General features: G+C 36.3%; 2 protein-coding genes across 2 annotated transcripts; both read right to left on the reverse strand.

The window, feature by feature from the left end:
• Nucleotides 1-2,531: 2,531 nt before the first annotated feature.
• Nucleotides 2,532-3,143, reverse strand: LOC114187425. The gene has a single exon (XM_028075681.1). The coding sequence runs from the start codon at nt 3,141-3,143 to the stop codon at nt 2,532-2,534; it is 612 nt and encodes a 203-aa protein (XP_027931482.1).
• A 9,974-nt stretch (nt 3,144-13,117) lies between these two features.
• On the reverse strand, nt 13,118-16,148 carry LOC114187135 (cinnamoyl-CoA reductase 1-like). Its single transcript, XM_028075280.1, has 6 exons — nt 15,901-16,148; nt 15,359-15,528; nt 15,082-15,273; nt 14,097-14,259; nt 13,641-13,827; nt 13,118-13,503 (listed from the first exon to the last, which is right to left on the reverse strand). The coding sequence occupies exons 1-6, from the start codon at nt 16,019-16,021 to the stop codon at nt 13,359-13,361; spliced, it is 978 nt and encodes a 325-aa protein (XP_027931081.1). The 5' UTR covers nt 16,022-16,148; the 3' UTR covers nt 13,118-13,358.
• Between the last annotated feature and the right edge of the window lie 584 nt (nt 16,149-16,732).

The raw sequence follows: 16,732 nt of genomic DNA on the forward strand, positions 1-16,732 counted from the left end.
TAATTTTTTCACCTCGACATCATCAGGTACGCATACCCTACCCTGAAACCTCAGTATACCATCATCACCCAAAGCAAAATCTCTAGCCTCATCTGACCCAAGTTGTTCTCTGACTCTGTTCAGACTGGCATCCAATAACTTCCTCTCTCTCACTGAGCCCAAGAAGTCACTAGATATAGTTAGGGTACTACATCTAATGAACTCAGGCCTTACCTCCACCTGTAGCTTCATATCCCGGAATTTCTCTAGTAACTCCACCTCCTTGACCATAAGGAGTGCAACATGTACGGTCTTCCTACTCAAGGCATCAACTACCACATTTGCCTTCCTTGGGTGATATAGAAGCTCGAAGTCATAATCTTTCAGGAATTCCATCCACCTCCTCTGCCTCATGTTCAGCTCCTTTTGATCAAACAAGTACTTGAGGCTCTTATGACCTCTGAACACGCGGAACTGAGCACCATAAAGATAATGCCTCCAAATCTTCAAAGCAAACACTATGGCTGCCAACTATAGGTCATGAGTTGGGTAATTACGCTCATGCACCTTAAGCTGTCGTGAAGCATACGCCACTGCCTTCTTTTCTTGCATCAACACACAACCAAGCCCAAGATGAGACGCGTCGCAATAGACTTCAAATGGTTTCCCCACATCCAGAATTACTAATATAGGAGCACTCGTCCACCTTCTTTTTAGCTCCTGAAAGCTCTCCTCACACTTGTCCGTCCAAGTGAAAGGTTGGTCCTTCCGAGTAAGCAAAGTCAGAGGCGCCACTATCTTGGAGAATCCTTCTATGAATCTCCTATAGTAGCCCACTAACCCCACAAAGCTTCTGATCTCTGTGGCCGACTTGGGAATTTCCCACTTTACCACTGCCTCGACCTTCGCTGGGTCTATTGCAATCCCCTGGGTAGATATCACATACCCCAAAAACTGAACTTCACCCATCCAGAACTCGCACTTGGACAACTTGGCGTACAACTGTTTTTCTCTCAAGACGCCAAGTACCAACCTCAGGTGTTCTGCATGTTCCTCCTGAGTCCTGGAATAGATAAGGATGTCGTCTATGAAGACTACGACAAACTTATCTAGGAAGGGCCGGAAGATCCTGTTCAGGTAGTCCATGAACACTGTTGGAGCGTTGGTCACACCAAAAGGCCATATCTGGACCTGAAGGTCGTCCTCTATACATCATCAGCCTTTACCAAAATCTGATGGTATCCCGACCGCAGATCTATCTTCGAGAAAACTGATGATCCATGCAACTGATCCATCAAGTCGTCGATCCTTAGGAGCGGATACTTATTCTTAATCGTCATCTTGTTTAGTTGCATGTAGTCCACGCACAAGCATGAACTCCCGTCCTTCTTCTTCACCAACAACACTAGTGCTCCCCAAGGCGAAGTGCTGGGTCGGATGAACTGTTTCTCCGTTAGTTCTTCTATCTGCTTCTTAAGTTCAACTAACTTCGCCAGAGCCATACGATACGGGGCCATCGAGACCGGGCCCGTCCTTGGTACCAGATCAATAGAGAACTCTACTTCCCTACTGGGGGTAATCCCGGTACTTCATCCGAGAATATGTCTTCAAACTCATGCACTACCGGTATCACTGAAGTTCCCTCTCTCTCTCCCACCTCCATACGGGCGAAGATTATGAAGCATTGCGCGCCACTCTAGATCTCCTTCACCACTCCTTGAGGAGACACCAACTCCAGTTCCTCTGAGTCGGGGAACAACAATCTTTTCTCCCGACAATCTATCAGAATGCGATTGGCAGAGAGCCAATCCATCCCTAAGATTACCTCCAACTCCTATAGAGGTAGGCAGATTAGATTTACCTTGTACCTGCGTCCCTCCACCTCCACTGGGCACCTAGAACATAAGGACGACGTCTTGACCAGACCCGATGCCGGGGTAGATACTAAAAGTTCACACTGCAGCTCGCGCACCGGCAGACCCAGACCATCCAGACAATCAATTGACACAAATGAGTGTGTCGCTCCAGAATCATACAGTACACACAAGGATTCACCAGCTATCATGCATCGACCCATAACAAGATTGCCTGAGCCTGCGGCCTTTGCTCCGGTCATGGCATATACCTGCCTGTCGCCTGAGGCCTGTTGCCTCTATCTCTCCGCTGGTGCTGGTGAGAAGCCTGAACTAGAGGGCATGCTGCTGCCCTATCAAGGGTGGGACAATCCTTCCCAAAGTGGCCCTCCTTGCCACAGTTGTTGCATCTACGGTAGCCCTTCATGCGTGGGCAAGCGCTCCTCAGATGAGGACCTCCACATATATAGCACTGGACTCGATCTTGTTGGGGAGGAAGAACCCTAGACCCCTGAGACTGGTGGTGAGGTCTGTCGTATGGTCTCCTCCGATCATCATGTATGGGCTTGGACCTAGATGGCCCACCAATCCTCTGAGGCTGCTGAGATCGCTGGCCCTCCACCTCATTCTTCATCTTCTCCATTACCCTGGCCTTCTCCACCAGAGCAGCAAAATCCTTGATGGACAAGGGTGCTACCATCAAGCGAATGTTCCGCAGAGTCCATTTTCAAACTTGCAGCATCTGCACTCCTCATCGAGTGGCAAGGTGTAAAAACGGTTGAGGTGCTTGAACTTCTCAGCATAATCAGCTACTGACTTCCCTCCCTGTGTGAGCTGGAGGAATTCCACTTCCTTGGCGTATCTGACGCTATCGGGGAAATACTCTGAGAGGAACTTTCCCCGGAAGGCCTCCCAAGTCACAGGCTCTCCTCTCTCCACCATGATGGACTTCATGCTCATCCACCAGTGTTCAGCTTCCCCAGTCAGCATGTAGGCGGCAAAGGCCAACCTGTTATCTGCTGGGCACATCTTCGCATCGAAGATTCTCTCCAGATCCTTCAGCCACTGATCGGCTGCATCTGGACTAGTCCACCCGTTGAACTTCACGATATGGTGTTTCAGGAAGTCTTCTAGACTCCACTCCCTGACTGGTGGTCGTGGCTCTTGGCCAAACATAGGGGCAGTTGCCCTGTTCTCCTCCAGTTTGTGGAGTGCCTCCATGTGCTGCCGATGGGCATCCTCAGCAGCTGCCCTAGCGGCCTCCATCTGCTGCATCATCACGGTGCTCTGCTGCGTCATGGCAGCCACCATCGCCTCTATTGCCCTAGCGATATCGGGTGTGTCACCCTGGAACGATTGCGAATTCCTACGAGGAGGTGCTATAGTTTACTGGCACACAGAAAATCACTTTGTTAGGCTCGAATAAGGCAATAATTTAACTAAGAACACTCAAAAGACATAGAGAGAAAGCTAAGCGGACATCCAAGTCCACAGACCTAAAGAATTACCGCTCTGATACCATAAATGTAACGTCCCATTGAATTATTAAGCAAAATTAAAGGAAACGTCACACTAAAATAGTACTGTAGCGTAGTCCTGGGGTCCTTAACATAACCCCTATAACCTGGGCACACCACGATGTCAACAGGAAATCAGATACAAGTCTACCAAAAGAGAATAGAGTAGTAAAGCGTAAAACAATACATGGGCCATAGCCCTAAAGAAACCATGAAGAACATAAAATCCAGCCCAGATGGCTAAGCAGCGGAATCGCCATTTCCTTGCTGACCACGAGAACCTCGCCCATCTGCTCCCATCAATCAAATTGATGATCATCGCAGGAAAGAAGAGTCACATACAAGACAACCATACAACAAACAGGGTAAGCTAGAGCCAACAACATTTTCATCATACAGTCAAATATACTTTCACCATTCTATATCCATACGACAACCAAGCATGTTATGACTTTTCAATCAATACACTACGACTCGACTCGACTCATCCGGATACGTATAACTTGGTTGGATTCAGCGGATGCCCACACTTCTGGTGGATACCTCTGCTCACCCCCGAGCTATGTGTTACAAGTGTTACAATGAATCAATTTCCCTCACCACAAGGTTAGCCCTTAATGAATTTCAGGCCTCCTGCTACTCTCACCACAGGAGTCAGTCCGCTCTAGGTGAGACTAACTTACTCCTTAGAGCGTCAGGATGCAACCTTACCTTGAATACTTACGTAGTTATACAGATGGGGCACCACCATGGGCACCCACTAACAGGGGCCATGGAATTACGTCCCGACCACTGAAGCGCAACCCTGAAAGTCTCACCTAGAGACCCCAAGGAATTATGCACTAACACAGACCAAAATAAGATCACACAGTCAAAAGTATTCACCATGCAAGAATATAACCAGTACGTCAACCTTTAAAGCCAATCTTTTCACGTTCCAGATCCAACTCATCCCAACTCGTCACAGTCCATCCATACACATGGGACCCAACTCATCTCATTATCATACCACTTTAGTAATACCCATCTCATTTAGTTCACATGCCAATTTTCATACCAAACCCATCATCTACAATTCATGATTCATGCCAAGCATACATAATATTCCATTATATACATGTTTCTCATCATAACATTCATACTCAAACCAATATCAATCATCCAAGAATAAACAAGCACCCAAACAGCGTACTGCTTCGCCCAGCCCCTCGCTCAGGCTAAAGGGTCTCGCTCAGGCGAGCCCTCTTCGCCTAGGCGAGGGCTCAAAAGAGCATGCAGAAACCAATGCGGGATCTCGCTTAGGCGAGATCCCTCTCGCCTGGGCGAGATGTCCGCTCACTATTTGAGCGGGTCGCCTGGGCGACCTTTCGCGCAAACTGGTTTGGGCGAATCCCTATTTGTCTCGCCTAGGCGAGACTGTCTCACCACTGTTTCACCTGCAACAGCTATGTTTTTCAAACCAACCAATCATACAAGGTATTCTCACGCATCAAAACGAAGGTTTAATCCATACAATCAACAACCAATTCAAGGACAGGCCAAAATAACTCAAAACTGGAAATCCTAACTTCCTGTACCTGGAAAAAGGGCTAACAACACTTCGGCACGGGACCTCGGAGCACAGCAGCTCGAGTGATGGACTTGCAGAACTGGCGGAACAGCGAAACAGAACCAGAGAAACTGAGTTAACGGAGGCTTTTAATCGAAAATACAAAAAGATAGTAGAAAGGGAACTAGCACGGCTGGAAGAGACACTTACATGGAGTACAAGTTCCTTTAACTTAACGTGACAACGGAAGCAAACCCTAGCAGAGGGGGTTGACGGCTGCAGTCTTAGATTTTCTAAAAATGAGTGAAAAGTGAGACTTAGGACAACGAAGGGGATTTTTATCTACTGGGTCAGCTCTTAGGCCTACCAGATTTTGGGACAGCCCCTTTTATTAAGGGTTATAAAAGAATAGGGCCTTACATTTTACCTCTTAATTTTTTTTGTTTTCATGATTTAAAAAAAATAGAATATTACTTTTCGTATTTTATTTTTTATAATTTAGTAATTACTTTTTGTTAAATAATAGTATAAAAAAGTTTAATTTTGTTTATTATTTTTATTGTCATAAACAAAAATTCTAAAAACACAATCAAAATATTCCAGTGGTATAAATCTATAACTGTAATACAAACACTACTTCAGACAAAAAATAGTTTATTTCAGTACTCACCGGTTCTGATTCAAGTCTTATTTTGGACTAAATATATTTGCAACGAAAATGATATATTTTAACTATTAAATTTTAATAACTTTTTCTTATAATATAAGTGTTATCTTCTAAATTGTCACCTAAAATTATAAAAAAAAATTATCAAAAATTTAACGGTAAAAACAATTATTTTCCTATTCATAAACATGAGAATAAGAAGCCAAATGAACTACTAAAGAAGGTTTCGTCGTTTCTCAAAGGGTAACAAATTAAAATTTGGTAAATTTCTTTTCCTTCAAGCTTTCCACAGTCTCCTTCAGGAGTAAATTCAATTCCCAAACTCTTCGCTTTTTCCTTCGAAACTTTAAACATTGGCACATATGGCTTATTTTGAACGGCATAGTGAAAGGAACCTTCTTCTAGAAGATTCGCCTTGAAGAGATGCAATCTCTCCTTGGCACCTTGAAGGTTAAGCAAGTGATCCACCATTCTAGGATCATCTGCACGTCACACATTATATTATGGCAGAGACACACAGAAAAGGAATCAATGAAGAAGAAGAAGACATGTATGTATTTCATAATCTTTCGGATCAAAAGTATTTTGCTTGTTACAAAACAAAAGAGGGAAACTTATTCTAAACAGGTTTTGCAAAACGGAACAAAACTAAATCCTAGATTGCTGATAAAAAACCAGTAATCTTAACCCTAACAGATCCGATCAAAACACATACTTGGGTCGAGAACAGTGGCCTTAACAGTGTAACCGCGTTCCAGAAGAAACTTAACGAGCCAGGAAGCGATGTAACCGGAAGCGCCGGTAACACACGCTACTTTGCCACTGTCCGTGCTCATTCTGAACTCGTTCTGTGTTCAGTGTTGTGCTAATGTTCACTGGTTTTGAAACTACCGTTTAAAAAAAATGTGAAAAAGTGATAGTTTGATATATATATTACTACATCTCCATTTCAGTGGAAACTATTTGAATATATTCTGTAAAAAGATCCAGAAATAAATTTTCTCATACTCCCAACTTACACGTTTAAAAATTATTATTTTATTATAATATTTTTTTATTTTTTTTTATTAATTTCCCTGAAAAACAATATAGAACTTTGTAGTCAATATAATTGATGTGATTAATAGAAGTGTGTAAAAAATTCATTGTTTAAAAAATAACACATGTGTTTTAAGTTATTTAATATGTCAAAATGGGAGAGAATATATGAGTAAATTCACTAATTCGTGATAGGTTGAGCTAGATTATAACTCATCAAAAAGTTAGTCAGGTTGGATTTATACTCATTTTTAACCCAATTCGTAGTTAGTCAATTCGTGTGAGTTAGATTGGTTTATTTTGACATTCTTAATTTTTATTAAGAACTAGTTCTAAACTCGTGTCTACCCACGTATTGGTATTTGGTTGTTGTTTATTAAAAGAAATTTAGAGGTTGAAGAAAGAAATAACAATTATTTTTAAGTTTATAATTAAGTTTTGAATACAATCACCTGAGAAATTATTTATAAATATCTCTATGTCTATACAAATATAAATAGTTTGTAAAGATATAAAGGATATAAAACATGTGCAAAAATATAGAGTAAATTCTAAAAATATAAAGGATATCGAGAAATATATAAAGTAGTCTCACTAAAAATAAAAACCAGTGTATGAATAGGTCTAATGTATATTGTTAGGATCCTCTAATCAATGCATTGAATAATTGTTAAATATGTGTTGTTAGGCTCGTTTAATCAGTATATGGACACACTCGTCTAATGTGCATTGTTAGACTTAGAGGCGGATCTTAGTTATGGTATATTGTTAGAGTCATATAATCAATATGAATGACTCATCTAATGTGTATTATTTGACTTGTCTAATCAATATATCAATAGATTCATCCAATATTTTTTACTTTACTCATCTATTCAATGAATTCCTATACTTGTCTAATAATTTTTTTTATACTCGTCTAAGCAACATATGGAATATTTTTAACTACATTTGTAACACCCCATTTAATTTAATAAACGAAATTAAAGGAAGCATCACATAAAGATAATATAACAGCGCAGTCTTGGAGTTTAAAACTTAACTCCTTACAACCCAAGGCACACCACAATGCCCGAAAAGAAACAAGTTATAAAGTTTAATAGAACATATAGAAATCTAAAAGACAGACTGGTACATGGGTCATATCCCTAAAGAAAAGCCCATTAAGAACATGAAGTCTAGCCCATGTAGACTATGCAGCGGAATCATCTCTCCTCTGTTGACCACGAGTATCTCTCGCATCTGCTCCCATCAATAAATTGATGATCATCGCAAGAACAGAAGAACAACATACAAAACAATCAAACAAGCAAAGGGTAAGCTAGAGCCAAAAAGATTTTATCATGCAATCAGATATACCTTCACAGTCCAATATACATATATCATCCAAGCATGTTATGACCTTCCAATCAATACACTATGACTCGACTCGACTCATCCGGATACATATAATCTAGTCGGATTCAGCGGATGCTTGCACTTATGGTGGATACCTCTGCTCACCCCCAAGCTGCTCACCCCCGAGCTAAGTGTTACTAGTGTTACAATGAATCAATCCCCCACACACAAGGTTAGCCCTTAATGAGTTTCAGGCCTCTTGCTACTCTCACCACAAGAGTCAGTCCGCTCTAAGTGAGACTAACTGACTCCTTAGAGTGTCAAGATGCAATCCTTACCTTGAATCCTTACCAAATTATATAGATGAGGCACCACCATGGACACCCACTAACAAGGGTCATGGAATTACGTCCCGACCACTGAAGCACGACCATGAAACCCCACCTAGAGATTTCAAGGAATTACGCATTGACCATGGACCAACAATAATCAAACAAGTAATATTTAACATGCATATGTATATATCTCATGCCAACCTTTACAATCCATCCTCATTTGTAATCCATGTTGAATTCATTGCATTCATCCTTCCCAAACCACGAATGTAGAATTCTATTTCATACCAACACCATGCCATATTCATTACCAACCTTCACTCATGTCTCATGTCAAATCCATACCAAACTCATCATTTTAATTCCATGAATCATCCCATACAAACATCATGCTCACATCATGTTAAAACTCATGAATCACAAATCATAATCCATCTTATTCATACAAAGTCACTCAATCCATACAGTTCATACTCAAGGTAAAGCATACCAAGCCAAACATACAATTAACAGCCCAAAAACATGAAAGGAATAGTTCTATAGTGAAGTCCCGTGCCAGTCTCGCCCAAGCCACAGGTTCTCGCTTAGGCGAGATTGTCAACAGAGGACCCTGCAAGACTCACGGGTTCTCGCTTAAACGAGCTGCTACTCGGCTGGGCGAGAGTACCCCTCGCTCAAAAGCGAGGTTCCTCGCCTGAGCTACTCATGCAGCAACGTGCCTCAAACCCCTCACTCGGCCTCGCTTAGGCGAGCCTCTCTCGCCTGAGCGAGACTGTGTCTCGCTCAAACAAAAGCTCTCCGCCTGAGCGAGAGCTCGAACACGAGTTCGAATCAGTTTCTGCAAGTCTCGCCTAGGCGAGACTGGGTCGCTTGAGCGAGAACGTCGGGTCTCGCCACTGTTCATCCTGCAACAACCACACAATCACATCCCAACAGTAACACACGTCATCCAATATTTTACAGTAGCACCACAACCATATAATCATGAAAAACAGCGACAAATGTGCAAGAATCAGTTTTAAATAAGAGTCTCTAGCTTCCCTTACCTGGGAAGTGTTAGCTAAGGCTTTGACACTTGAACCGTGAAGAACAGTAGTTCAAAGAGCAGCTTCGAGAGCTGAAAAGCAGTGGGACAAGTTCTAAACGAGTTCACTAGAATAAGCTCTAGCTGCAAGCACAAGGAAGAAATGAAATGGACCAAGAGCTTGAGTTGGAAGAGACTTACGCGTAGTGGAAGAACGAGACTAGGCTTGCTTGGCTATGGTGATTCCAAACCCTAGTAGAGGATGACGGCAACAGCTCAAGGGTGTGAAAGTTCTGTTTTTACGAAAGTGAACATAATGGTTAGGGTTAGGGCACATTAGGTCTGAATTCGTATTGGGCCAATCCCTAGGCCCATAAGATTAGGGATGGCAACGGGACGGGGCGGGCACGGGTTTCGCTATCCCATACCCATCCCCGTAAAAAAAATTCATCCACATCCCCATACCTAAACCCAACGGGTATCAAAGTTTTGTCCCATCCCCATCCCCACCGGGTAACGGGTATAATCTCGTACCCATACCTATTTTCTTACTACTTTAATATTAATTTTAATTATTTTTTATAAAATAATAAAAAATTATGGTAAAGAAAACATAATATTATCAAATACTCAATACTAGAAGGATGGTTGTTTCTTCGATATTAAATACTTTAAAATAAATTATAATTGTTTATATTTTAGATTATAATACCAAATAAAATTTTATGAGAACTAAAACAATTATTAAATTTGTAAATATTAATGAAACATAGTTAATAAAATTTAAAAATAACTTTTTTTAAAATATAAAAGGAAAACAAATATTCAAATTAAAATATATTTTAAATGTTTGTTTACTTCAATATTTTAAATTCTAATGAATATCTTTTTTATATACTAATAAAAGTCATAATACATCATTTGATCAAATAATGCAAAGAAAAAATAATAATCATAATAAAAGTTTAAAATAAATTATAATTGTTTATATTTTAGATTATAATACCAAATAAAATTTCATGAGAACCAACAACACATTTATTAAATTTACAAACATTAATGAAACCTAGTTGATAAAATTTAAAAATATATTTTAAAAAATATAAAAGGAAAACAAATATTCAAATTAAAATATATTTTAAATGTTTGTTTACTTCAATCTTTTAAATTCTAATGAATCTCTTTCTTATACACCAATAAAAGTTATAATACATCATTTGATCAAAATGATACAAAGAACAAATAATAGTCATAATAAAAGTTTAAAATAAATTATAGTTATTTACATTTTAGATTATAATACCAAATAAAATTTCATGAAAACCAACACATTTATTAAATTTGCAAACATTAATGAAACATAGTTGAAAAATTTAAAAATAACTTTTAAAAAATATAAAAGGAAAATAAATATTCAAATTAAAAATATATTTTAAATGTTTGTTTACTTCAATCTTTTAAATTCTAATGAATCTCTTCTTTATACACTAATAAAAGTTATAATACATTACTTGATCAAAATAATACGAAGAACAAATAATAATCATAATAATACAATTTTAACATAGATATTGTATCTTTTGAACTTCAATTATGTTGGATGGTAATAAAAAAATATTCATGACAATTACATTAAATTTTTATATTGTAGTAAATAAAAGCTATTTATACAATTATAGTGAAAAAAATTACAGTATGATTGATAATGAGTTAGAAAATAAAAAATAATTAGATAAACAACAAATAAAAATATTAAAAAATTAAAAAATGTTTATAAACAATTTGAGAGACTATTGAAAGAAATCGCACAAAAGAAAACAATGTACAATTATGGGTATGATAAGTTGAAAAATATCTTAGAGATCTAAGAAAACTTTTCAAATATCAACATATATAATGGTTGATAAATAACAAAAATTGTTTTAGCGAAACAAAAGAGTTCTTCAAATGAAACAAAAACTAATAATAATAAGTAAAAGATTTTTTTTATATTATCCAGTAAACGAAAAGTTTGTATTAAATACTTAAGTTGAGAGTATTGAACATTCTCATTTGACAGGAAAATATATAATAAATAAAAATATTAAAAAATAATAGAAATATTCAAATGTGAGACATAAAAACATTTTAATTGACATACATCTTTTTAACATAATTACATAAAGGTTATGATAAGATGAAAAATATAATTGAGATGCGAATGAGTTTCACGACAAACTAAATAATTAGAAGAAATAAAAAATTATATATATATATATATATATATATATATATAGTTAGTTAGTTAGTTAGTTAATTAATTAACTAATTATGAATATTTTAATAATTTAAACGAGGACGGGTATTATGGCGGGATATGTACATCCCCATACCCATCCTCATACCCAATTAAAAAAGTCGGAGATTATCCATACCCATACCCAGTCAATGCAGGGATTCCTCGTCAAAACGGGGAAGGGTTCGGGCAATATCCACGGGGACGGGTTTATTTGTCATCTCTACATAAGATTGGGGCAGCCCTTAAAATAAAAGGGGAAGAAACAATTGGGCCTTACAACATTAAATTTATTTAAATTTATATTTTTCATTGAAATTTATTTAAATTTTGTTTTAAAATTTTAAATTTATTTTTGTTGATATTTTATTACATCAAATTTTAATATTAATTTTTATTTAAATTTATATTTCAAATAATTGTATATAAATTTATATAGATTTATAAATTTATATTTCAAATATTTTTATAATATTATATATTAATAAAATATTAGAGTTAGTTTTAAAATAACAAATTTATAAATTCAAATGTAAAATATAAATTTAAATAAATTTAATATTGTTAAAAATATTTAATAAAAATATCAATTTTAATAAAAATGTCATTATAATATTTATATAAAAATTAAATTTGATTTCGATATGAAGAAAATTCACATAATTCAATTTTAACCATAAAAATGGGAACTTGATTGACTCAAAATAATAAATAGAAAGATATAAGATTATGATAATAACTTCACATGCAACACAATCCTGACTTGACATATAATAAAAATATCTTTTTAAAAATAATTAAAAAAAAAACTATAAGTTTTCGGCTTGAGTAATGTAAATGTCGGTGAAAATTCAATGCCTCGAAAATTTAAGGGTTTTTTCGTAAGGTTCGTCCACGAAAGATGAGTCAGGGCCTAAGATCAGATCGAGAGACGTAGTCAATGAACAACAAGTAAATATTCTTGTAGTACCCTTTGTTTGTCCCGAGGGACGGAGGAGACTAAGTTAGCCAAAAGATAATTATGGGTTCAAGGACATATGATATCTCTACTTTTTCAAGATAATAGAAGTAAAGAAAATGCCTGGAACCAAAGTTCGAATATCAAGCAAGCACTGTAGACACATTTTAAAAACAAGACCTAGTTATTATATATTTTCAAAAATAAAATCTTAATTAAAAACCCTCAAAATATGAAAACCTAGTTAAGATTTTCCGACAAATAGGAGGCAATATTTTAACCTTCCACGTCAATAATGACTAATGTAATCACAACTCCAGACAACTCCGTCTGGTCAAATTAGTCAAATTCACAAGTCTTATTTAGAAGTTTTGTCTTCATACAAAGAATACCAGACAGACATGTACAAATATTTTCTATTAATTTGTAACAATTAATAATGAGGTTAAAATTTTTAACTTTTCAACATACACATTTATTTTGCCTCTTTTAAAAAAAATAGTACATTATCATAATATTTTATTTTAACGTATTTTATATTTTATAATTTAGTAATTATTTTTCGTTAAAATAATAGTTATATATAAAAATTTAACTGTGTTTATCATTTTTATTATCATAAAAAAAAGTCTAAAGACATAATCAAAATATTCCAGTGGTATAAATCTGTAATACAAACACTACTTCACGCAAAGAATAACTTATTTCAGTACTCCCCAGTTCTGATCTAAGTCTTATTTTGCAGTAAATTTATTCATAAGCATGAGAATAAGAGATCAAATGAACGACTAAAGAAGGTTTCGACGTTTCTCAAAGGGTAACAACTTAAAATTTGGTAAACTTCTTTTCCTTCAAGCTCTCCACAGTATCCTTGAGACTCACTTCCAAAGGAGTAAATTCAATCCCCAAGCTCTTCGCTTTTTCCTTCGAAACTTTAAACAGTGGCACATATGGCTTATCATCTTCACACCTGGTATCAAAACAACAAAAGCTCGAAGTAGTTAGAATTATACAAATGCAAAAAACAAAATTAGACTCCGAATCATATTCACCTTTTATATATATAAATGTACGCAATTTCAATAATATCAAAATAATTATACTCACTTCTGTGGAAGTTGCAATGTTGGGTATAAATCTCTCAAAATCTTCACAACGTCTGAGTAGTGTATCACCCTTTCAACTAGTAAATATCTTCCATTAGCTGAAGCATTCTCATATGCTAGAATATGGGCAATTGCAACATCTTTCACGTCGACCCATCTAAAAACATCATTTTTAAATGTTTGCGCACCTGTATGAAGGCCATGGAACAGTTTTTTCAATTATCTGAGAATAGTACAGCAAAATAGCATAACATAGTTTGAATTGAAAAATTATCACATATTATTAACCCTCCTTCTCTTATTCCATTTTAGTTTCTCTGTCATTATTTTATATTTCCTTTTCATTTCATTTGATTCATAACAGGGTTTGAGATGAAAAAAAATTACATTGTGTAATCAAGATGCAGCCAAATCAAATAATAGAAATTTTAGAGCACAATGTATGAACTGTAATTACCATTAACTAAATTTAAAACTATAGCAGCACTAGTGTTAAGCTCTGGTTGCAAGAGAGGTCCAATAACCAATGCTGGGTTAATTGTAACCATGTCAATACTGTTTTCTTTCACAAACTTCCAGGCAGCATCTTCGGCCAAAGTCTTTGAAAGGTTATACCATAACTAAAACATAAACAGGAAATACAAAGAAACGTGAAAACATGATAACGCAATATACATGACAAATTATAACACTTTGTTGACATTTGAATAAATGTAAGTACTAACAGTGCAGTACTTTTTGTGTAATGCATATAAAGTTACAATTATCATATGAACAAAATGAGGGAAGCAGATTAAATTGCTTAGTAGCGTAGCTACACATGAGAATAAGTGAATAATGAGTGCATAATATCAAAATTACAATAAACCGAATTTAATCATATGAAGCAATACCTAGTCTTCAAAAGGGATGAAGCTAAATATTTGTTGGTGTGTACTTGTATGCTTTGTTTGAGAAAACTACCTACGACTTTCCCTACAGGAATTTTGAGTTGTCCGCTATCCACCTCTATTTTAGATTTTAAACCATTGGCTATAACATCAAAACTTAATAGGTAAAACATTAGTAATATTGTGAAAAGCTTTTGTGCACTTCGATGCTTTGAAAGCAAAGAATAGAAAACATTCTCAGCTGAAAGTTATTGATTGTATCCTTGTGAAATACTATGTAGATTTTTCCATCAATGGTGTTTTAAGCCAATGGTTTCTTTGAAAGATTTGACTCACATACAAAAGTGGAAGTAAACAGCGATCTTGCATTCATAATTTTCATTTTAAGGCACACACATATACATATATATTGTCCATGTATAATTTTGGTCTTCTAAGAAACACAAAAACTTTACCACACTTACTATTTGTGTGTTTTTTCACAATGAAGTTTTCATCTCGGTAATAAGGATTAACATGTAATGAAAGTTTATTAGAGAAAACGGCACATACCCCCGTTCTCTCACAGAATTCTGGGTCAGAGTACCAAGTCTCATCAACCACCACATCAGGGGTTTTAGGCCTGTTGCTGAACCCAACTGCAGCAAAAGAAGAAGTTAAAACGACGCGTTTCAGCGTCGGCGAGTTCACACATGATCTCAGAACATTCAGAGTCCCCTTCAAAGCTGGATCTAACAACTCAGTCTGAAACAGATAAAGTAAAAACAAATTATTATACAGCCATGGATAAAAAAAAGAATGAACCAAACGAATTGCAATCGAAACAAACCTGCGGATCTTTGGCATTGCCAAAAAAGGGAGAAGCAGTGTGAAACACAGCGTGACAACCTTGAACGGCAGAGTCAAAGGAACCTTCTTCTAGAAGATTTGCCTTGAAGAGATGCAATCTCTCTTTCGCACCATCAAGGTTAAGCAAGTGATCCACCTTTCTGGGATCATCTGCACATTACACAGTATATTGAATATGGCAAACGAGAGAAGCTCTGCAATGAGCCATGGCAGAGACGCACAGAAAAGGAATCAACAACGAAGAAGAAGAAAAGAGAAGAAGAGAAGACGGGTACGTATTTCATAATCTTTCTGATGAAAAGTATTTTGCTTGTTACAAAACAAAAGAGGGAAACCTATCCAAAACAGGTTTTTCAAAACGGAACAAAACTAAACTCTAGATTACTGAAAAAACCAGTAATCTTAAACCCTAACAGATCCAATACATTACCCAATTTTAGTTTCGAAATAGTAATGCAACACCATCACTAGGAATAATCACTGACGAAAACAAGACCAATGGAAGACAATAAAAACACAAACTTGGGTCGCGAACAGTGGCCTTAACAGTGTAACCGCGTTGGAGAAGAAACTTGACGAGCCAGGAAGCGATGTAACCGGAAGCGCCGGTGACACACACTACTTGTCCTGCTCCGCAGCTCATTCTGGTTTATCTTCTTTTGCTCTGAGACTAACGTTTTAGAAGAAAAACATTGAAAAAGTGGTAGTTGGATATATTACTACATTTTTCAGAAGGCACACCTGGCTTGTCGTTATCTCCATTTACGAAAATGTCAGTGGAAACCATTTGACTGCATTCTTAACGGGGTAAATAGTTCCTGAAACGGGTATCATCTTTAGATTGGGACAAGAGTGTAAAAAAAAAATAGAAAAATAGTAAGAATTGAGACCGTGTGAATGGAGAGAAAATGAATGAATTTGACAAGATTATAATATCAAAGTTTATAATAAATATAATTCATGTAACTAATAAAAAATGGAAAACATTAGGTCGATTAAAATAACTTTGCCCCTTAATTATACAAATGACACAGTTGACTAATTACAGGGCAGGGGCAAGTTATTTTAACTATGTCTGAAGTAAAGTTATTATGTATAGTAACAATTTCACATTTTTAAAATTTTAAGAAGTCGTTTTCATGTATAACGACTTCATTTTAAATGTTGTCTGCACGACTTGTCCTTGTCTTATAATTTACTTGCCAGCTGCCCCAATTTTATAATTAAGGGACAAAGTTGCTCCATTCTAAAAAAAAAAAAAAGCCCAATTTCATATTCCATATTATGAGGAGGGAGAAAGGTGTCCTCCTTTAGAAATCTTTCTTCTTTTTTTCTAGTCTCTCGTACCCTTCTT

The sequence above is a fragment of the Vigna unguiculata genome, chromosome 1 (assembly GCF_004118075.2).
Source record: "Vigna unguiculata cultivar IT97K-499-35 chromosome 1, ASM411807v1, whole genome shotgun sequence".
In the NCBI taxonomy this organism is placed as follows: Eukaryota; Viridiplantae; Streptophyta; class Magnoliopsida; order Fabales; family Fabaceae; genus Vigna; species Vigna unguiculata.